Source organism: Gopherus flavomarginatus, chromosome 2 (genome assembly GCF_025201925.1).
Source record: "Gopherus flavomarginatus isolate rGopFla2 chromosome 2, rGopFla2.mat.asm, whole genome shotgun sequence".
NCBI classification, from domain to species: Eukaryota; Metazoa; Chordata; order Testudines; family Testudinidae; genus Gopherus; species Gopherus flavomarginatus.
Window position 1 is genome coordinate 35,066,708 of NC_066618.1, and position 21,868 is coordinate 35,088,575.

The window sequence follows — 21,868 nt, forward strand, 5'->3', positions numbered from 1 at the left end:
CCCTTCACCCAGAGCCTGTATCCCATCCCACACCCCAAACCCTTGCCCCAGCCACGAGTCCCCTCCCACATTCAGAATCCCAAACCCCTCATCCTTGGCCCCACCCCAGAACCCAGCCCCCCCAGCTCTCATCTCCTCCTGCACCCCAACCCCCTATCCCAGCCTGGTGAAAATGAGCGAGTAAGCAAGTGTGGGGAAAGTGAGCAATGGAGAGAAGGGGGGGGAAGGGAGTGAGCGGGGGTGGGGGGGCTCAGAGAAGGGGCAGGGGCAAGGATGTTCGGTTTTCTGCAATCAGAAAATTGGCAACCCTATTAACAGATGAGTTTAGCAGCTGTGATTGGTTCATAAGAACAGACCAATTAGGGAAGGCATAAGGATGATTGGTGGATAGGTATGCTAATACTGATGATTGAAGAAGGAACCAATCAGAACAGGGTAAGAACTATATATAAGGAAGGGAGCTGAAAGGCTTCATTCAGTGAGAGTGCAAGGTGCTGGAATGAGTGAACATTAGGAGAATCATCAGAAGCTGAAATCACTGAAGAAAGAACCAAGGCAATGCAGTTGGAGCAGTGGCAAACAGCAGAGGGACAGAAGACTGTGGAGAAGTATGATGACACTCACATAAGAAATTAGAATGTATATGCCTGAGATGATAAAGCTGGATGTTTGTGTACATATGTTTATTTTAAGTTGTAATGAGAACTTGCTATCAGCATCCTGTACGTGACTGGCCATCACATGCAGAATGTAACCACTTAAAGCTATTTCCCATTGTATAATATTGCAATGTTGGGTACTTTAATGTGTATATGCGCCAAGGAAATTTATTTTACCTTTTTGACGTATGCCTTTTGGAAGAATTTAATGTTTTAGATTTATTGTATGAAGACATATTGTGTCAAAGTTTATTTTTGTTTGCAAAGATTGCTGCCTGAGTGTCAATCCTTTGAGCAGAAGGCAGTATCTGTGTCCTCTCAAGGGTCAACACAGTTAGTCTGTTCTGGGAGTTCTCCAAAAGTCAGAGGGAAACCCCTGGTAAAACCCTGGCAATTCCTCAATAGTGGGCCACCGCTTTTCAACTACCAAAAACAGACAAATTGAGGATTAAGTTACTGATATAGGCAGGCCATTGTGGGAGTGCCTTAAGTCTGATTTTGGGGGTAACAACTTCTTCTAGCTGTGACTCACCAGTAAGTTTTGTTTCACTGAATACTGCCATGTGAGGAATAGCGGGCCTCACACCCAGGCCAACAGGATTCAGACTATGGCCATCACCCAGCAGCTCACCTGAACCAGTAGAAAAGGGAGTTTGCAAAGCTCTAGCTCTCAAAAGGTCCCATTCATGAAGCTCCTGACTGGGAGAGATGTCCAACCTCATCAGCTGGCTGTGACGTACTATTTAAGCCAGAAAAAGACACAGAAAGTTGTCTAAGCAACTAGGAGAATCCTTGGCTGGCTATTACTATAGACCCTGCCTACTTGCCTGACTCCTGAACCCTGCTTTCCTGTCTCTTCCCGCTATCTTTACTGCAGACACCTGGTTACCTGCCTTACTCCAGATTCTTCCTCCTGCATCCGATCCTTGATGCTGACTCTGGCTTCGACTCCTGGCTTGATTCCTATCTCTACCTCCCGCTCAAACCTCTGGCTTGGCAACTGACTCTGATTCCATTACACCCGACATCCCACGCGCACCCATAGCTGTATTGTACAGCATCAATACTTTTGAGTATAGTGGTTCAATGCTCAGATCCACCTCTGTTGAGGAGTTTGTGAACATTCTAAGTTACAGACTTTATTTGGGTCCACAGAAAAGCTGGATGACCAGTCAGGTGAAGCACTCTGATAAGTTTGGGTGCAGCAAGCACTTTTTAGGGATTTTTTTCCATCCCTTTCCCAATTTGAGGACAGCAGTGCTTGGTTATTAAGACTGCTGACACAGTTAGGAAGGATATGAACATGGCGTCTACAACCAATGACCATCACTCCCAGGCCACCTGCATGCAGGATTCTGTCTAAGGACTTCCAGCAGCATCCTCTCCCTGTCCCTGTCGGCATGTACCTATTGCATTGTACTTGGATTATGAGGTCGCAGAGTCAGTGTTGCATTACTGAATCACCTGCACTGAGATTGGATTATAGTGAGAAAGGTGTGTGCAGTTCCCTTCCCACTGTCTTGTCCATGCAAGCCCATGTGCCGTACAGAAATTGCAATAAGCAGGATAAACATGGATTAAGTTCGGCACTCCTTTTTCTAGCGAATGCTGTTGACACTTTATGGTTCCTTCGTATTTCCAGTTACTTCTGGAAGACCAATTAGAAACTATACCTCCAAGGGAAAAAAAAGGAGGCTGATATACTGAGAGAAGTGTCAGAACAGCCAGAGAAAAGTATGCCAAGCACTGAGGTGGTCACCAACCAGGCTGGATTAAAAATATACAAACAAATAAAAATCTGATTTTTTGTGATAAAATGCTTTTTGAGGAAAAAACTTATCTAAAGATCATTTTAATTAAGATACATTATAGTTCAAAGATATCTCATCATGGAATAGGGATTAGAAATTCTAATTCTATAGTATGAGACAATATATTCACATGATGTTTAAGAAAAGTTTTGTAAAATGACTTCCAATAGTTCATGGATTAGGGATCTAATCTTATGGGATTCCAGGAGCTTCTATATAGCTTATTTAGGTTAATCTTTCTATCTACCCAATGGGACTCAGTGCTCAGTCTAGAAGATACCATCAGAGATGCTTAGTTTTGCAGTTCTCCAACTGTGGATTTGTGTCTCCACAGATAACATGCTTGTTAACAGCAAAAATATTTTAAAATAAATATGTAGAGGTGAGAAATAACAGACCTCAATCCTATTGTCCCTTTGCAAATTCGTGTACACAGAGTCAAACCCTTAACTCTCTCTAAAAGTACAAAGTTTCAAAAAGTTCCATAAACAGAAGACTGTTGAGGGCGGAATAGATCTGGACAAGAAGTCTAGAGAGAAATGTGAGAAGCGAGAGACATGTGCTTGTTTTGTCTAAATATTATACGTTTGTTGTTGAAGAAAAAAATCCAGAATACTTAACATTGTTGTTTTAGTTAACTAAAACAAATTTAAATGTCTGTCTGGTGATTCTCTCCTTCAAAGACAGCATGGCAAGAAAATCCTCCAAATATTAATGATCAAACTGTTGAAGTAGAGATAGTTCCCAGTGATTTCATAAATATCTGCTTCAATTACTTTTGGTAATTGAAATAACCAGTCATTGATTTTCTGATACAGCTGTAAAACGAATCTGAAAAGTTTTCAAAATAAATCACTGTTTAAAAATGTATAGTGTGTACCTTCTAAAAATGAAACCTAAATTTACCTCTGAGTTGTGATTATAACAACCAACAAGAATGCCCTTTTATGTAGAAAACCATGATTAAATCGAGTTTGGGTGAAGTGTAAACTGGTTCACTGGGTGGTACGTGACTATTTATATTACAAGATAACAAACTATTTATATTACAAGATATGACTATGATCAAAGTCTTCACAAATACCAGAACTGGGGATTCTCTCTTTCTCTTCCATAACTACAACCGTACATTTCACAATTCTATTGGAAAAGTTCACCAAAAACTATTTATTCAGTTCCACAAAAGAGATCATTGTTTTGTGAGTGTAAAATGTACTTAATGGTACAAAATAAAATTGAAGTTTCATAAGTCACCTTATTGTTTTGATGAAGTCACTAGACAAATTTTGTGAAATTTTAAAGAATGATAGGCCTGAAAAATCTTACTTAGAGTTTCTATTTGTCCATACCAATATATTTCAAGACTAGGAACTCACCCGGAGTTATTATGGTGAATATTGCATGCCCTTGCCATTAGCACCACAATCATTGGTCGAAAGGCTTTTCCTTTTCCATCAAAGTAATAGTCACACATTTCTCTAAGTTCTGCTGTAGATACAAGTAATTCCTGTAAACAGAACAATGTATTACTTTCAAAGATACATAATCAACCTGGATTACAGGTTAGGAACATGCATTCAAATCCTCTTAGCTAGTTGTTTGGTTTTTTCCCCTCCAATTTATGTTGGAATTGGTTTTAAGATGATTCATAAGACTATTCCTCATGACTTAGGGAAAAAAAAAGATTAAGAACAGTGAAGTACTCTAGATAGTGGAAACAGAGAGTCATTTTTCTGCTTCCATCAGTTATGCAACAATTTCCTCTTCCCCTTCATTTTAGATTTAGAGGAGATCACGTGACAGCAATACACGTAGACTATCAAGAGAAATCTTCCTTCAGTTACTTTGCTTAGAGTTTTGGTAAACTTTAAAGGGAACCTGATGGTTGCATTTAACTGTTTTCAATGTCAGAATCATTACATTGTCCTAAAGCATTCACCAAAACCTCCTACCTTTTTAATATCCTCATACAGATTCTTCAAGTCTTTCCGACCAAGTTTAAAAGGATCCTTGAATTTTTCATCAGTAACTGTTTTACTACAGCTGCATGGTAGTGAGGTTGTTGTATAATAAAACCTGCCAACAATATGATCCAAAGGAAGTAAGATTGTTAAAAATGGCTTTTTTTCCTGACTTTACACAACAGAAAATTCATGAAGGCTCTTGCCTCCCCAAAAATACTTTCAGACAGCAGTGAGACATGTCAGGATATGTTAAATGTGACACAGATTTTAGAGTGATGTGTAAAATGCAGCATTTTGAGAAAATGTGTTCAGTAAACTAGAGAGGACTTTTTTAGCAATGCAATTTTTGTTTTTCTTTCCTTGACAGCCAATTTGAAGATGTAGTCAACACCTGCAATTTGGTGTCAACAGAATGACTTTACCATCCTTTTTTTCTTAAGAAAGTGGTTTCTATTTTGGAGTTGAATTTACTCTACACTCTATGCAGCTAGTCACTCTGGCCAACCATGTCTACATCAAATTCAGTCCTCCAGATAGGACAGAGGCTGAGCAATAAAAAGAGTCAGAGCTTCTTTCTGGATATGCCAGGATCGATAGGGAATGAGCCTAATTTCCTTGAGGATCCCAGAGATCCACTCAATTTGAGGGTTATACCCACACACTAGGTTTCCTCTATTTCAACCTCAGGACATTACCTGAGCTTTTTTCATTGCTGCAAGTTTTTCGTGATGGGAGCATTTCAGTCTACCTGCGTGCCACATCAACAGAAAATGTAAAATGACCTATATATTAAATTGGTCTTGTACACACTAGGGTGAATCATCTCATTTTACAGTCTGTTTTTAGTAACCTAAGCATTACAGTTTAAAATCCACAACTTCACATATGCAATCTACCTAATATAATTACTTCTTTACCTACTTTCGTTGTTACCTAGCAATATGGAGCTTCAACTTACCGCAAAAATATACTACGAATTTTCGGAAATGACAAAACTGAACTTCTCCCCAGAAAATAATGCATCTGCAGAAAGAAAAAAGACTACTTTTACTCTGAAATCAAAATCTTTAAATTCAGTGGAACTATATGATCATTAATACTTGTTCATTAATATTTTGTTCCAGTATTTCCTCATGTAGATAGAGAGTTGTAAAAAAGGCACTATTGCAATTGTTTCCTTACATGATGTGGTATTTACATATATATTGCCAGTTAACTACTTACTTGATAAGCTGACTCCTGCACACAGGAATGCTGAACTTACTCCTTCTAGTCACTAGGAGGAACCAGGGAGGCACCATTTATCTGATATCTGAAAGCTGTACTAGCAAGACCCAGTTTGTGCACTCAGGGGAGGCAAAGTCTCCTTGCAATGGCTCACTATCTTGCCAGTAGATCTGAGCTGAGCTGCCAAAGGATAAGAGCTGCTGGCATGACCCATGTTGGTACACCTCTACCCGGATATAACGCAACCCAATATAACACGAATTCGGATATAACGCGGTAAAACAGTGCTGGGGGGTGGGGGCTGCACATTCCGGTGGATCAAAGTAAGTTCGATATAACGCAGTTTCACCTATAATGTGGTAAGATTTTTTGGCTCTTAAGGACAGTGTTATATCGAGGTAGAGGTGTGTTTCCAGGAACTGCTACACTAATTTTTTTTTTAAAAAAAAGAAGTGTGCATCCTCTGCTTTCCCCTAAAGAGGTTTTAAATCAGCATGCCTCCTACCGTAGTCCCTTGTGCACAGGAAGGCCTGGTCTACACTGGGGGAGGAGGGGGGTATCGATCTAAGTTATGCAACTTCAGCTATGTGAATAACGTAGCTGAAGTTGAGGTACTTAGATCTACTCTGACATACTTAGATCTACTCTTAGATCTTCACTGCGGTAAGTCGACCGCTGACGCTCCCCTATTGACTCCGCCTGTGCCTCTGGCTCCAGTGGAGTACTGGATTCAACTGAAGAGCACTCAGCTGTCGATTTATCATGTTTTCACTAGACATGACAAATCGACCCCCGCTGGATCGATTGTTTTGGAGGTAAGTGTAGACATGCCCTAAGAAAGAATACTGCACAGGCGCCAAACCCTCACCATCTACCCACCCTTCCTGGAAAAGATAAAGAAGTCAGGCCTAGACAAGAAGTGAATATTCAGATCAGCACAATTCCCACTAAAGATCAAAATACTAATGCCACAGGACTCGCTGTGAATCCTGCCCCCGATAAGGGCATTTGCAAATAAAGTTGCAGCAGCTGGAACTGCTACTATGACATATCCATGATTTCAGTCTCTTTCAGTGGACAACTGGTGTCTCATCTCCTTGTAAGTGTCACAAAGTGTCTGATGAGAAAAGTTTGCTTCCCTAGCCCCTCAAATTGCACTTCAGGAACAATGCATGTAGCTAATTATTTAAGTGTTTTCCTCAAAATGCAGCATGAGATGCAGTGACTATCTGGTGGTTTATATGAGAAACTGAGGCACTCAAGGCAATTTATTTTATTTTTTAACCTCAGGTCACACATACCAATCAATCAATACAGCCAGCATTTCTTAGGGTACGGCTACACTATGGGATTATTTCGATTTTACATAAACCAGTTTTATAAAACAGATTGTATAAAGTCGAGTGCACGTGGCCACACTAAGCACATTAATTCGGCAGTCTGTGTCCATGGTCCGAGGCTAGCGTTGATTTCCAGAGAGTTGCACTGTGGGTAGCTATTCGGTAGCTATTCCATAATTCCCGCAGTCTCCCCCGCCCCTTAGAATTCTGGGTTGAGAGCCCAGTGGCTGATGGGGCAAAAATCATTGTCGCGGGTGGTTCTGGGTAAATGTCATCAGTCATTCCTTCCTCCGGGAAAGCAACGGCAAACAATCATTTCACGCCCTTTTTCCCTGGATTACCCTGGCAGACGCCATAGCACAGCAACCATGGAGCCCGTTCAGCTTTTTTTTTTTTTTAAACAGTCACCGTATGTGTACTGGATGCCGCGGACAGAGGCGATACTCCAGCGCTACACAGCAGCATTCATTTGCTTTTGCATGATAGCAGAGATGGTTACCAGTCGTTCTGTACTGTCTGCTGCCAGTGTAATTTGGCAATGAGATGACGGTTATCTGTCCTTCTGTGCTGTTTGCTGCTGTCATGGGTGCCCCTGGCTGAGATCGGCTGGGGGCGCAAAAGCAAAACTGGGAATGACTCCCCGAGTCAATCCCTCCTTTATGGTTTCTAAAAATAGAGTCAGTCCTGCCTACAATATGGGGCAAATGTACTAGAGAAGCAGTGTATCAGAGAGTACAGCTGCTCTGTGTCAGATCCCGCAGAAATGATGAGCTACATGCCGTTCACAGGTGGTGCCCCTGCAACAACCCCACCCGTTGCTTCCCTTCTCCCCCAACCTTCCTGGGGTACCATGGCAGTGTCACTCCCTTTTGTGTCATGAAGTAATAAAGAATGCAGGAATAAGAAACATTGAGTTTTTAGTGACATAAAATGAGGGGGAGACAGCCTCCCCGTGCTATGATAGTCCAGGCAGGACATTAAGCAGTGTGGGGGAGAGGAGCCCAGCATCCCACTGCTATGATAGTCCAGGCAGTACAGAATCTTTTCTTTTCACATGAAAGGGAGGGGGCTGATTGAAGCTCAGCCCCTAGTTGCTATGATGAAGACGGTTACCAGCCATTCTGTACCATCTACTGGGAATGACCAGGAGTCATTCCTATTTTCACCCAGGTGCCCCCGGCCAGCCTCACCTGAAGCCAGCCAGGAGCACTCACGGGTTGATAAGAAGGACGGTTACCAATCCTACTGCACCGTCTGCCACCAGGGAGGGGAGAGGAGCAGATACTTCTCTTCACCGCTGCAGCATTGTGTCTACCAGCAGCATTCAGTAGACATAGGGTGACATTGAAAGAAGTCAAGAAATGATTTCTTTACCTTTTCTTTCACGTGGGGGGTGGGGGAGAGTAAATTGATGAGCTATTCCCTGAACCACGCCGGACAATGGGAGCTCAGCCAAGAATGCAAATACTTTTCGGAGACTGCTGGGGACTGTGGGATAGCTGGAGTCCTCAGTACCCCCTCCCTCCCTCTCTCCCTGAGTGTCTATTTGAGTCTCTGGCTTCCCTTAACGCTTGTCACGCAGCACTGTGTAACCAGTAGATTTTTTTTTCAAACGCTTTGGCATTTCGTCTTCTGTAACGGAGCTTTGATAGAACAGATTTGTCTCCCCATACAGCAATCAGATTCAGTATCTCCTGTACGGTCTATGCTGGAGCTCTTTTTGGATTTGGGACTGCATTGCCACCCGTGCTGATCAGAGCTCCACGCTGGGCAAACAGGAAATAAAAATCAAAATTTCGCGGGGCTTTTCCTGTTTACCTTGCCACTGCATCCGAGCTGAGATTGCTGTCCAGAGCGGTCACAGTGGTGCACTGTGGGATACCGCCCGGAGGCCAATACCGTCAATTTGCGGCCACACTAACCCTAATCCGATATGATAATACCAATTTTGGCGCTACTCCTCTCGTCGGGGAGGAGTACAGAAACCGATTTAAAGAGCCCTTTATATCGATATAAAGGGCCTCGTAGTGTGGACAGGTACAGCGTTAAATCGGTTTAACACTGCTAAAATCGGTTTAAACGCGTAGTGTAGACCAGGCCTTAGTGCAGGTAAAGCCAACAACTTGACCTTGAGAGAGAGAGAGATCTAAAACACAACCATAATTTAAAAAAACCAAAAACCCTCTCTCATTTTGACTACAAAAAATGTGAAAACTGCATTTTCTTGCCAAACAAACTCAAATTATAGCTGGTAATGAAAACGCTGGTTAATTAGCCTAGTTCTCCTAACACAACTATAGAAAAACCTTTTTAGGGTCTTCCCCCACAACAAAACAAGTAAGGAGGATCAAGGATGAGAGGAAATGAAATCCCCCACCCCTTTGCAGGGAAAGAAAAGCTGAGAGAATCTTAATTCAGGCTGTGATTAACTTGTGCTTGAAGTTTAGTATGTATGTTTGCAAGACCGGGACCTTTGCATTTGTGTCTAATCTATTAAACTACTTTAAAAACAAATCAGTCTAGTTTTATATTAATTATAGATGTAAGAAATAACTTCCACTCATTCTGAATGCCAGAAAACAACATTTATTTTTTTTTAAATACAGTTTTCTTCTGCATTTCCACCTTTATTGAATTCTGGTCTATCTCAATTTACACATTTAAAGTGATCAACAGTGTCTTGAGGTATGTCTACACTTATGGCAGCATGTAGAGTACAAGAGATTGCATGCCCAGCTAGCATGGGTGAGGCACCACTAAAGCGACAAGAATGTAGACATACCTAGAGTGTATATATACCCTATGTGATTCTCTACACACCCAAGCAGTACTTCCCACACTAAAAATAGCAGTATAGTGTCCCACTTCCAGAGCCTTAACCCACCGCAGCCTTTCCCTGCTGCTTTCCTTATTTTGCCTGAGGTGTGTAGCTACACATACCCTACATGCCTCTGCCAGGGTAGACAAGGCCTTAGATTCTAGTTACTTCACCAAGACCCCTGCTGAATTACAGAAACCAGCAAACAGACCATTTACTTCATCAGTTCTTTGTAAATCTAATCACACCCTCATATATTCACAAAAGTAATAAAAAAACAAATCAAACATGTATTTGGGTCACTGCACAGTATTTAAAATCTAAACAGTCATAAGGCAAATATAAAAATTGTCATTACCAAACCAAGTCTTATGACATTCTCTAATTACCCTTGAAACTTTTTTTTAAGCAAATGAAAGGGACACTATCAGGTTGTTTTTTAAAGAAGTTTCTTAGAAACTAATATTACTATTACATTAAAATTAAAAGTAATTTAAAACTTCTAATTTCTCTCACTTGAGCTCTGAAAATACATTAGTCACTTTTTTCAATCAATTTCACTTTCACTTTCAGGCATTACTAAAATTAAGCATATATGCAGTGCAGTAATGCAGGGGAATGTTAATTTGTTAATAAAATTTATTAAATTTTCACTACCTCTCAATACAATCAATTATAAATAATTCTGTAAGTACAGAAAGACCTACATTTTGGGTCAGAAGTAAAGTAGTAGTAGGAAGCTACTTCCACGTGGAAGGTTACAGCACATCCATTTTGAGAGCTTTTAGGCCTGGAAGCTATCTGCAGTTCCTTGTGGGTGCAATAGAAGCTGTCAGATGATTGACTGGGCACCGTTCTCCCAGAAAAGGTGAGGGCTTGAGATTACCACCTTCTATAACTGTGTTTCACAAACAGCATATGTCTGCACACGTTCACGTGTGTCTTTCACCGACTGCAAACATACCCACCAACCTGGTACCCCAGCCCTCACATAGCAACCCCCACTCTGAACATCCCCGCCCTCTGTACCGTATAAAACATTTAAATATGCTCTTCTCCTTCTGAACATAACATCCATGTCCCCTGCACGCCACATGCTCCTCCCCTTGCACTTCATGCCCCCAGCCTACCTGCCCAGTACCCCTCGCACCCCATGACCCCTCAACCCGGTGCCCCTCGCACCCCCATGACCCATACGCTCCGTAGCCCGGCGCCCCTCCCACCACACGCCCCACCCCGCGGTTCCCATTCATTCCCTGTGACCTCTAGTTGCCCGCAGCCCCAGCTCGCTCACCTCGGCTCCCCCCACGGCCCAGCCCGCCCGGGACCCGGAGCCGAGTCGCGGCCCGGCGGCTTCCATCAGGCTCCGGAGGGAGCTGAACGCGGGCGCCTGAGAGAAGCAGCAGCGCCGCCACCACAAGGCCATGGCGTCTCCCAGAGATGCTGCCGCCCCCGCCGCGACCCGGAAACGCTGCTCCGCCGCCCTTTCCCCCGCGGGCAGGTCCGGCCAGGGGAGGGGTGGCGCCGCGGCGGGGATACGTGGGGAGGGTGAGGGGCAGCCAGGCCCCATCTACAGCCCTACGGGGAGTCGCGCACCCCTGCGCCCTCGGCCCCTGCAGCCAAGGGGGTCTCGGAAAAAGACACCGCCCAGCCCGCGGTAGCCACATGGGGGTCCGGCGGGGCGGGGGCAGACAGAGAATTCCCAATGCCAAGTGCTTCCTTGGCGTGACAGGACGTAGAAGCGCAGCCCCGTTTTGGCCAGGCTGCGCCTGGGGCAGGGCTTGTGCCTGCCGCCTTCCCGTCTGGGAGCCATCTTGCGCCCTGGGCTGGGAGTGAGTCACACGCTCTCTGCGGGCGCGAAGTCTGTTTTCTGGACTGAGCCTGAAGCCTGTGTTGGGTCATGCAGCTGAGCCCGCTGGGATGGTCAGGCCATCAGGTTTTTAAAATGTTTTTGGAGACCCTTCTCCAGGCCAGGCCGTTTCCGGTACAACCAGGTCACCTGAAAACCAGTTTTGAGCAGTTCGGGAAAACCCTTTCAGAACAATAGGCAATTTGCCACTTATAGACTCATAGACTCATAGGTCAGAAGGGATGGGGCTAGAGAAATGAAGAGGGAGGGAAGAAAATATCTCTAGTTTATAAATTAATATATTAGAAGAGACCATTGTGATCATCTAGTGTGACTTTAATGAGCTGTTTCCCTGGCTGAAGGATCTTTCCTGCAGAAGAAGAGCTTCGGTAACATTGCTACTGTTTTGATTCCTGGGTGTGTAGTGACTGACAATCTTTAAAGCAAAGTTCCAGTGTCAGTATGTCCAGGCCCCATGGAGTCCCCTGGTTGCTCACCTGGGTGGTGCTGATCTGTCAGACTGGATGCTGCCTCCTGGATTCCATAGGTGCAGCAGAGAGTTTCAGCCACGTGCGTCCTTTCAGCAATAAGTCAAACCTTGACCAAGGTTATTGTGAAAGAAAAAGAAAAACAAATAGTTTTAGTACGTGGAGCCTTTCTTCAGAAAGCCTCATAGGTACATTATATATTGCACAAATATTTTTGTTTGATGGACTGTGCTCTTTGTTAAAATGCTTAAATTTACGTGCAACTTTATTTGTAAAGAACTGGATTTGGTGGTTTGGGAGAGACAGTGTCAAGCTTGTGTACTACCTTAAAAATGACAACCAATATTGGCCACAGCAAGCTGTTTACTCCTTTTATCTTTGTATTAGAGATTTGTAACTGTGTTAAACAATGCCACTTATCCAGTGAAGGACCAGGGCTGTCCCAGTTGTGTATTAATGCAAAATTGGGCGTGTCTACAGAATTGCGTGTAATAATATATTGTAACATCGGACTGCAGGGGTAACCTACTCAGATACTAAAATTGCATGTGATTGTAAAAAAACAAAAACAAAAGTGCACTTTTTGATGGCCACCCAAAACAGATTTTTCAGTGGCAGTATTTGAATAACACTTCTAGAAACAAATGTCAAGCGTTATAAATATTTTATTAACAATTACTGTATATTGTTTGTGGAAATGTCTATTAGGAAATTTAACAAAGGTACATTTAGCGAAGGATTGTTAAATTACTATATCAAAAATCTATGGAAAATGTTAGATTACTTTTAACTCTAGTTTGTTGTCATAAAACATGCTATTCCTGCACTTCTGTCTCTCTTGCCAGGAGTGGACAGCTATTCTGCAGCAAGAGCCATAGACTATGGGCCCTGCTATGGCTGCTTTGCACTATGCAAAGCAGACTTACAGTTGGCTAACTGGCTATCTTGGGATCACTCTTGCACAGGGGAATCTCCAGATCAGTATTCTGGCTATATGCCACCTATGCTTATGGACTCTATAAGGGGCTTCAATTGTGTTGCTTCATTGCACAGGGGACTTTGATTGTGGGGGAAAGAGGGTGCGGTTACACTTGGGGAATTTCTGGCAGCTGGAATGACCTTTTAGGGCATGTCTACACAGCAAAGAAAAATCCATGGCTGGCCCATACCAGCCCACTCAGGCTCGCGAGGCTCAGGCTAGGGGGCCGTTTTATTGCTGTATAGATTTGCAGGCTCATGCTTGAGCCTAAGATCTAGGACCCTGCAAGGTGGGAGGGTCCCAGAGGTTGGGCTGCAGCCCAGTCCCAGGCATGTACACAGCAATGCAGATGCCATGCACCCAGAGCCCAAGTCAGCTGGCAAGGGCCAGGGACGGGTTTTTCTTTAATGTGTAGATGTACCCTTAGTGGCCATTACGACTGTGTGTAATTTGTAGCAGCCCTAAGGCTTCTCTAAATTGCATGGGGGGAGGGAGCAAATTAACCACCAGTTGACCCCAGATTTGTTTTGGAGGGCATAAGTAGTATAAACTACTTGTCTGCTTTACACTGTAGACAGATGAGGATCCAGCCCTTACTGTCAAAAATATGGATACATTTCAGTTCTGCTGTTTATTTGGCCCTATGTTTTCTATTTTTATTTTGACTTTAGGGGAAATAATATATCTATAATAATGTGGTTAATTCATAACCTTTTTTTAAAAGGTTCATTGGATTTTTTACAGCTACACTGCCTGTTGATACTATTCCAGAAAACTCAATTCGTAAAGTACGAGACTGCATTTTTTCAGTAGCCTACCCTACTCCTTTTATATCCAGAGTTCTTCTTGTAGCAGTTTCAAAGGTTAGATTTTATTTATTTCTTAGAATATAGTGTTCCTGTTTTATTAATATGTATCTTTAAAATTAATAGAAAATTTTGAACACAAAATGTATTATGTATATCGTGGACCTTCATTTTAGCTTTATCTCTTATTAACTCAAAGAATAGCATGAACAAAATCTCACTGCCATCGGAACTTCAGTAATGTTTACATAATTTCTGCTTTTCAGGATGTTCTGGAAGGTATTTTGGACCTTGATGTATCTGTCAAAGAAACAGATGATTTTCTCCAGCTTGTCAGTGGTGGGAAAGTGGTTTTAGGATCTATTCCTCTGGCCCATAGGTATGGAGGCCATCAGGTAACAATAATACCTGTTCTTCCACATGATAGTGTGCATTTATGTGCTGACCTTTACCATTTGAATTATGTCTTGAGAATCTGTAAAAAATTCAGTGCTCATTGAGGGCTAGATTGTAATTTTATATTCTGTTTTGTGTAAGGGACAGCAGGCATAAAAGGGAGGGAATTGTAAATCTTGGTTAGTTTCCTCCTATAAGTACACCCATTGACTTCAGTAAATCTTCAACAGTAAACGAACAGTAAGCATGTGCAGGATTATGTTGAAACATGTTTGTGGAATCAATCCCTTAATGATTACCTGAGCAACTATAGCATTATTTGTATCATATAGGTCATGTTAAGATATTTGTTAATGATGTCCCAACATATAAATGATAGCAAGAAGAAAATGACTTCATTTTTAAAATTTCTGTTCTTGTTAGTTTGGTAGTTGGGCAGGTCAGCTGGGTGATGGAAGAGCCCACTTGCTTGGAGTGTATACAAACAGGTAAAGCATGCTTTATTTTAAAATGATCATACAGTTCTTTATGTACTCTAATATTTGGTTGACGTGGATATCCCAGTATGTATCATGATAAATACTACTGTTGTTTTTGTAGGTATGGTGAGAGATGGGAATTACAGTTGAAAGGTTCAGGAAAAACTCCATATTCAAGGTACAGTACAGTTAATTCACACAGACAGAAGATTGATGTTTTCTCTACATATTTTAAAACAGAAGACAAAATAGTCCCAATCCATTTATTCTCTGTAGAAATGGTGATGGAAGAGCTGTGCTTCGCTCCTCTGTGCGAGAATTTTTGTGCAGTGAGGCCATGCACTACCTTGGAATTCCTACAAGCAGAGCAGCTAGGTATTACCCATCTTTTCTCTTTTGCAACATTCAGGTTTATGGAAACTATGAAGTTGAGTTTTGGGATTGGGCTTGAGCTATGCATCAGTGAAGTGGAGTAGCTAATCTCTTAGAGATCTTAGAGATTTTTTTCTAAATGCAGAGTTACAACTAGTGCCAAAATATACCTCTCCATTTTTTTGAGATTGGTAAAACTGCTTAATGAATGCTAGGTTTGAGAATTTTCATTACAGATTAATTCACTTTTGCCTTTGAAGTAATTTGGAAATACATTTTTGTTGATGCTACTATTTGCTATAACTTTTCTCTGTTATGGGATGAACAGCTGTGCATGGATACAAGGGAGGGTGAGAGAAGGTTGTGTTTTAAAGGGACACCATCAACTTGAAATCTACTCAGCTCTCAAAAATGAGTTAAAATTAATTTGAGAAATGACACCTGCCACTAACTTCCCCTTCCATTGCCTGGTATTAGTATCACAATTTCTATTTAATTTTTTTTTACTCTCACCTGTTTCTGTATGAAAGACTTGCACAAGGAGCAGGGTGAACTAACTGACTCAGGTCCGGATCCTATAAGTAATATGCCCCTACTTCATATATATATATATATATATATATATAAGCACCTGTGTAAGTCCTTACAGGATCAGAGCCTGAATCACTATGCATGAAAAAAAGGTGAAAATTACAATCTGCAAATATTATCATATACACAAAGTAAACAAGATGTCTGGTTAAAATTGTGACATTTATTTTGTGTTCCATGTGAGTTGTTCATGTCTGGGGGCTCATGTGTTTCAGAGTCCACAGAAAGTAAACTATTCAACAGCAAATGCATTGTATTCAGCTGTTACAATGCAAACTCTTGTGGTTTCTACCCTTGCAGAGTGCCTGCGAATCTCTAGCATTCGTTTTAACACATTTGCTCTGCTGGAGTGCAGTGTTTGTAGATAACATGTTGGAAGGTCTGTTCACTCATTTCAACAAAAGGTCCCAAAGTGTCAGTAATTGATGCAAAACCACAAATCTTTGTGGACATCAGTGTGAGAGCCTATGGCAAGGTTATGTCCTTCCTTTACTGTTATCTTGACAAACTGTTCACTTCAGAGATACTGTCAAACATTATTCCTTAACTGTGCACTAATTCTGCTGTGTAGAAAATATTCCTTAGCCCACTATACTTGGCAAGTTGGTAAAGTGTCACTGAAGTGACTGTATAAAGCTGTTCTGTAGACTCGTTCCACCAGACTTGTTTTACAAAGTTTTCACTTGAAGAAACCTAGCTGATATCCATATTCTTCCCACTAGGGAACTGTTGTCTCAACAATTTTAATTCATTTACAGAGTTCTTGCTGAGTCTTGACAGAAATTTGGGAAAGGGCGATATAACTCAGCCAAGAAGAGCATCCTACATGTGGGTTCATGCCGTTAACTTCACGTGCTATGTTCCCAACTGGAAGTTGCAGTCTACATCTGCAGCAATGCCAGATGGAGAAAATATCTTCATCTGGCATTACTGCAGTCATATTCTGGGGCTTCTAATTGGGAAAACAACACATGAAGTTAGTGGGGTGAACCCACCTGTAGGTTGATCTTTATTTTGCATAAGGATTCAGGGTGAAATTCACCTTACCTATATACAACCTCATTATTCAGAATGTAGGGCAGCGTTTATAAGAAACCAGAGGAGGCTTAGCTTCCCCAAAAAAGGCTGGCTAGGCACAGGGGAAATCCCTTAGATGTGGCATGAGTCACCCCTCCGTAGGCATGCCTGCCCGCTGCTATCTTTGACGCGCCAAAAGTGATGCTCCATAGAAAGGGGTGGTGCCGCGCTCCATGCGTCCCCACTCTCCCTCTTTCGCCAAGGCCTGTCCCTCGTTCCACCTCTTCTCACACTCACTCTGCCTCATCCCCCAAGACCTCCCCTGTCTGCTGCTCACTCCTCTCCTCCCCTTCCCCCCACCACTCACTGAAGGCAGGAAAAAGTGATGAAGCCATGGCCCCATGGTGGCCCCCTCCTCGTTCTGGGAAGAGGGTGGGCAGATCTACCCAACACAGTGGATAAAAACCCTGGCAGCTGCCATCTTTGCTACTGGTCTCACTGTTGCTACCACTAGTGGAGCCAGAGGAGCTAGCTTCCTCCGGGCCTGGGGGGTGCTCAACCCCCCGCTCCATCCCAGGCCCCACCCAGTTGCTTCCCCCAAACCCCCAGTTCCATTCTGCCTCTTCCTGCTCCCACTCTGCCCCAGGCCTCACCTCCACCTTGCCCCCAAGTCTTCATCCCATCCCCATCCCTTCCCACTCCCACCCCACCTCTTCCTGCCCAGTTCCGCCCCCTCCCCTGAGCATTCCATGTCCCCTCCCTCCCAGAGCCTCCTGCATGCCGCGAAACAGCTGATCATGGCAAGCTGGAGGCATGAGGGGTGGGGCGTAGGAGAGAACTGGCTGCTGGTGAGTGCTAAAAATCTGCTACTTTTTTTTCCATGAGTGCTCCAGAGTCAGCACCAATGAGTGGAGCTGTACTAGTTTTAGAAGTAATGAAATTATTTTCTGAAAAAAGGCTAATGTAGACAGTGTCTATGTAAAATCCACCGAGTTACCGTACATAAAAGGTTAGTAAGGAACTCCTGACAGGGAGTTCACCATGAGGGTCCTTTGACTTTGAAATTGACTCTCTAAAACCCTTGACGGAAATAATCCATCTTGTTTTGCCTTTAGGGCACACGGCAAAATCCATATATATGGCTAGAAGGAGGTTTGAGTCTTGTAAGGCAAATGAGGGAGTCTGGATTTTTATCTGAAGGGGATAGGGTTTCTCAGTACCCAAAGTGGGGAGATTTCAGTTTTGTGGATTTTTTTTTTTTTTTTTACATAGGGGAAAGTTGTGGGTGAGACCACTAGTATGGTAGCACTGGTTTGAGTGAAGATAGAAACCTACATTGTGATGTTAGTTTTTGGTTTTTAATTTTCTTTCAGTCAGCTGGGAGTCTGAAACTATTGTTGTTTATTTTACAACAGTATCAGTCAATAATCAGAATCCCAACCATGCTAGGTGCTGTACAGCATAAATTTAAAAAAAAGACAGTCCTTGCCCCAGAGTTCACAATTTAAGATTATGACAATATGGCACAGATGAAAGAAACAGACAAAGGATGGGTTGTGGGGTTGGAGGATAAGGTAATAAGCTGTAGCCACATCTTGTCACCTGCCTACATCATTCTAAAGACTTAATCATACCAGCACACCAACTATTCATCTTTTCTTTCTTCTTTAAAATGAAATACGATTGTAAAATGTGACTTGCAAAATATTTTTGCTGAGACAATTTTCATGGCTTTTTATCTTCTCTTACAGCTTAGTTGTAAGTAATGATGATGTGTGGAGAGACCAGTTTTACAATGGGAGTGTTAAAAAAGAAAGAGGTAATCAGTGCATTTAAAATATTCTCCAGTGATTTTTTTGCATTGTGTACTTGGAAAGTGCACTTTATTTTTAGTACGAAAATATGCACCAAATCATCTCCTTTCCAGAGAGTCCTTATTTAGATACTATACTTCCTCCTGAGGAAATCAGCCCCAAAATGTTTCTTAATTTAAAATTCCTGTGGTCAAGGCTGCTGTTGATGTGGCATACCTGACCTGCATATGTGTCTTCTCTTTCAAAATTTGGCCACAACAGAAGAGGTAAAGGGGGAATTTTCATAGAGTTCCCCTCCAGCAGTGCCCTCTTTTTGGGAACCTGAAATATGGTAAGCTTAGTCTTAACTTAATTATTGCTACAAAATACTAGCTCTCTAACTAAGGTAGGGAGACGGCAGAATAGATATTAAAGAGAGAAGCTGAAATTGCTTATAATTTTTATGGCAAATAAAAGTGGGTATGTTGGAGGAAAAGGGTGTGGGGGCAGGGCAGGAATGGAAGGAGAGACGAGAGGGTAGTCTCAATATCTTCCAGTGGAAATGGTTTGGAAGAGGAGAAAAGGAGTCCAGAAGAGCTGGATGTATTTTAAAGAATCCTTATTGAGGTTGCAGGAACAAACCATCCTGATGTGTAGAAAGAATAGTAAATATGGCTGGCAACCAGCTTGGCTTAACAGTGAAATCCTTGCTGATCTTGTAAGCTTCTTTTTTGTGTTTAAGAAGTGCAAGATTGGACAAATGACCAGAGAGGAGTATAAAAATATTGTTCAGGCATGCAGGAGTGAAATCAGGAAGGCCAAATCACACTTTGAGTTGCAGCTAGCAAGGGATGTTAACAGTAACAAGAAGGGTTTCTGCAGGTATGTTACTGACAAGAAGGTGGTCAGGGAAAGTGTGGGCCCCTTACTGAATGAGGGAGGCAACCTAGTGACAGAGGATGTGGAAAAAGCTAATGGACTCAGTGCTTTTTTTGCCTCAGTCTTCACAGACAAGGTCAGCTCCAAGCCTGCTGTCCTGGGCAACACAACATGGGGAGGAGGTGAGCAGCCCTTGATGGTGAAAGAACAGGTTAAGGACTATTTAGAAAAGCTGGACATGCTAGTTCTAATGCATCCGAGGGTGCTGAGAGAATTGGCTGATGTGATTGCAGAGCCATTATCTTAGAAAACTCGTGGCGATCGGGGGAGGTCCCAGATGATTGGAGAAAGGCAAATATAGTGCCCATCTATAAAAAAGGGAAGAAGGAGGATCTGGGGAACTACCGGCCAGTCAGCCTCACCTCAGTCCCTGGAAAAATCATGGAGCTGGTCCTCAAGGAATCAATTTTGAAGCACTTCGAGGAGAGGAAAGTGATCAGGAACAGTCAGCATGGATTCATCAAGGGCAAGTAATGCCTGACTAACCTAATTGCCTTCTATGATGAGCTAACTGGCTCTGTGGATGAGAGGAAAGCAATGGACATGTTATTCTTTGACTTTAGCAAAGCTTTTGATACAGTCTTCTAAGTATTCTTGCCAACAAGTTAAAGTATGGGATGAATGAATGGAGTGTAAGGTGTATAGAAAGCTGGTTAGATCATTGGGCTCAATGAGTAATGATCAATGGTTCAATGTTTAGTCGGCAGCTGGTTTCAGGCGGAGTGCCCCAAGGGTTGGTGCTGGGGCCGGTTTTGTTCAATATCTTCATTAATGATCTGGAGGATGGCATGGATTGCACCCTCAGCAAGTTTGCAGATGACACTAAACTGGGAGAAGTGATAGATACGCTGCAGGGTAGTGTGGAAGAAATGAATTCCACTCTGAGGTTGGAAGCAACAAAATCAGAGACAGCTTTATTCAGGACATGCAATTGCAAGGGAAGAACACAGCTGACGGAGAGCATCTCTGCCTCAGTTACTCCAAAGTACAAGCAAAATCACACAAGCATTTATACCTCTTTGTGACATTCATTAATTAAAAACATCTGCATTTTATTTAGGCTATTTGCTATCTATTCCAGTATTTTCTCACTTTCTCTTCTCAAACATCATTATCTCAAGGCTAGGTCACACTGACTATTCTATTGTTTTCCACTTGCTTCTGACGTGAGCCCTGCTTCTACAGATCTCGCGATATTAGGATAAGACTTAAATGGCTGCATTTAAATCCTCTCTTTCTTTCCCTGCTTCCACAGTAGGGATAGCATACGGAGGGACCTAAACAAATAGAGGATTGGGCCAAAAGAAATCTAATGAGGTTCAAGAAGGACAAGTGCAGAATCCTGAGCTTAGAACTGAAGAATCCCATGCACTGCTACAGACTTGGGACCAAGTGGCTAGGCAGGAGTTCTGCAGAAAAGGACCTACGGTTACAGTGGATGAGAAGCTGGATATGAGTCAACAGTGTGCCCTTGTTGCCAAGAAGGGTAACGGCATTTGGGGCTGTATAAGTAGGGGCATTGCCAGCAGATCCAGGGATGGGATCATTTCCCTCTATTCGGCATTGGTGAGGCCTCATCTGGAGTACTGTGTCCAGTTTTGGGCCCCACACTAAAAGAAGGATGTGGAAAAATTGGAAAGAGTCTAGCGGAGGGCAACAAAAATGATTAGGGGGCTGAAGCACATGATTTATGAGGAGAGGCTGAGGGAACTGAGATTATTTCGTCTGCAGAAGAGAAGAATGAGGGGGGATTTGATAGCTGCTTTCAACTATCTGAAAGGGGGCTTCAGTGAGGATGGATCTAGACTGTTCTCAGTGGTAGCAGATGACAGAACAAGGGGTAATGATCTCAGGTTGCAGTGGGGCAGGTTTAGGTTGGATATTAGGAAAAACTATTTCACTAGGAGGGTGGTGAAGCAGTGGATGGGTTACCTGGGGAGGTGGTGGAATCTCTTTCCTTAGAGGATTTTAAGGTCAGGCTTGACAAAGCCCTGGCTGAGACGATTTAGTTGGAGATTGGTCCTGCTTTGAGCAGGGGGTTGGACTAGATTACCTCCTGAGGTCCCTTCGAACCCTGATATTCTATGATTCTAAGGGGTATGCAACTTGCAGTATATTAATGGAAAAATCTGGAACATAGCAATGCCCGAAGAAGATTTTTCTCTTTCCCCATTTTATTATTTTAGTATGTTTGTCTTATTTCTCTGCTTTAAGTTAGTTGATTAGGGCCCTCCATAACAATCCTGCTACATTCCTCTGTTTGAATTAGCACTGAGTGACCGGTGATGCTATTTCTGCCTGGATGCTTTTTCTTGAACCTTTAATTTGCGTGAGTCTAGG

General features: G+C 42.7%; 2 protein-coding genes across 6 annotated transcripts in view; one reads left to right on the plus strand and one right to left on the minus strand.

Annotated features, from left to right (window-relative positions):
• PDSS1 (decaprenyl diphosphate synthase subunit 1) overlaps positions 1-11,879 on the minus strand; it is a 49,116-nt gene extending 37,237 nt beyond the window's left edge. Inside the window, 6 exon segments of the mRNA XM_050939128.1 lie at positions 3,847-3,977; positions 4,423-4,546; positions 5,393-5,457; positions 11,114-11,265; positions 11,268-11,332; positions 11,334-11,879. Of these exon segments, the coding sequence (XP_050795085.1) occupies positions 3,847-3,977; positions 4,423-4,546; positions 5,393-5,457; positions 11,114-11,265; positions 11,268-11,332; positions 11,334-11,389 (593 nt within the window). The 5' untranslated portion in view covers positions 11,390-11,879.
• The window catches only part of LOC127044350 (protein adenylyltransferase SelO-like), a 52,779-nt gene continuing 42,163 nt past the window's right edge, over positions 11,253-21,868 (plus strand). For 2 of the 5 annotated variants that reach the window (XM_050939097.1, XM_050939099.1), the window contains exons 1-7: positions 11,910-12,344; positions 13,880-13,998; positions 14,208-14,336; positions 14,761-14,825; positions 14,938-14,994; positions 15,093-15,191; positions 18,548-18,615. In XM_050939097.1, coding sequence (XP_050795054.1) covers positions 12,131-12,344; positions 13,880-13,998; positions 14,208-14,336; positions 14,761-14,825; positions 14,938-14,994; positions 15,093-15,191; positions 18,548-18,615 — 751 coding nt within the window. In that variant the 5' untranslated portion in view covers positions 11,910-12,130. Of the gene's footprint in view, positions 11,321-11,909; positions 12,345-13,879; positions 13,999-14,207; positions 14,337-14,760; positions 14,826-14,937; positions 14,995-15,092; positions 15,192-18,547; positions 18,616-21,868 lie in introns of those variants that run through there. The other 3 variants (XM_050939098.1, XM_050939101.1, XM_050939100.1) reach the window with 3 other exon arrangements.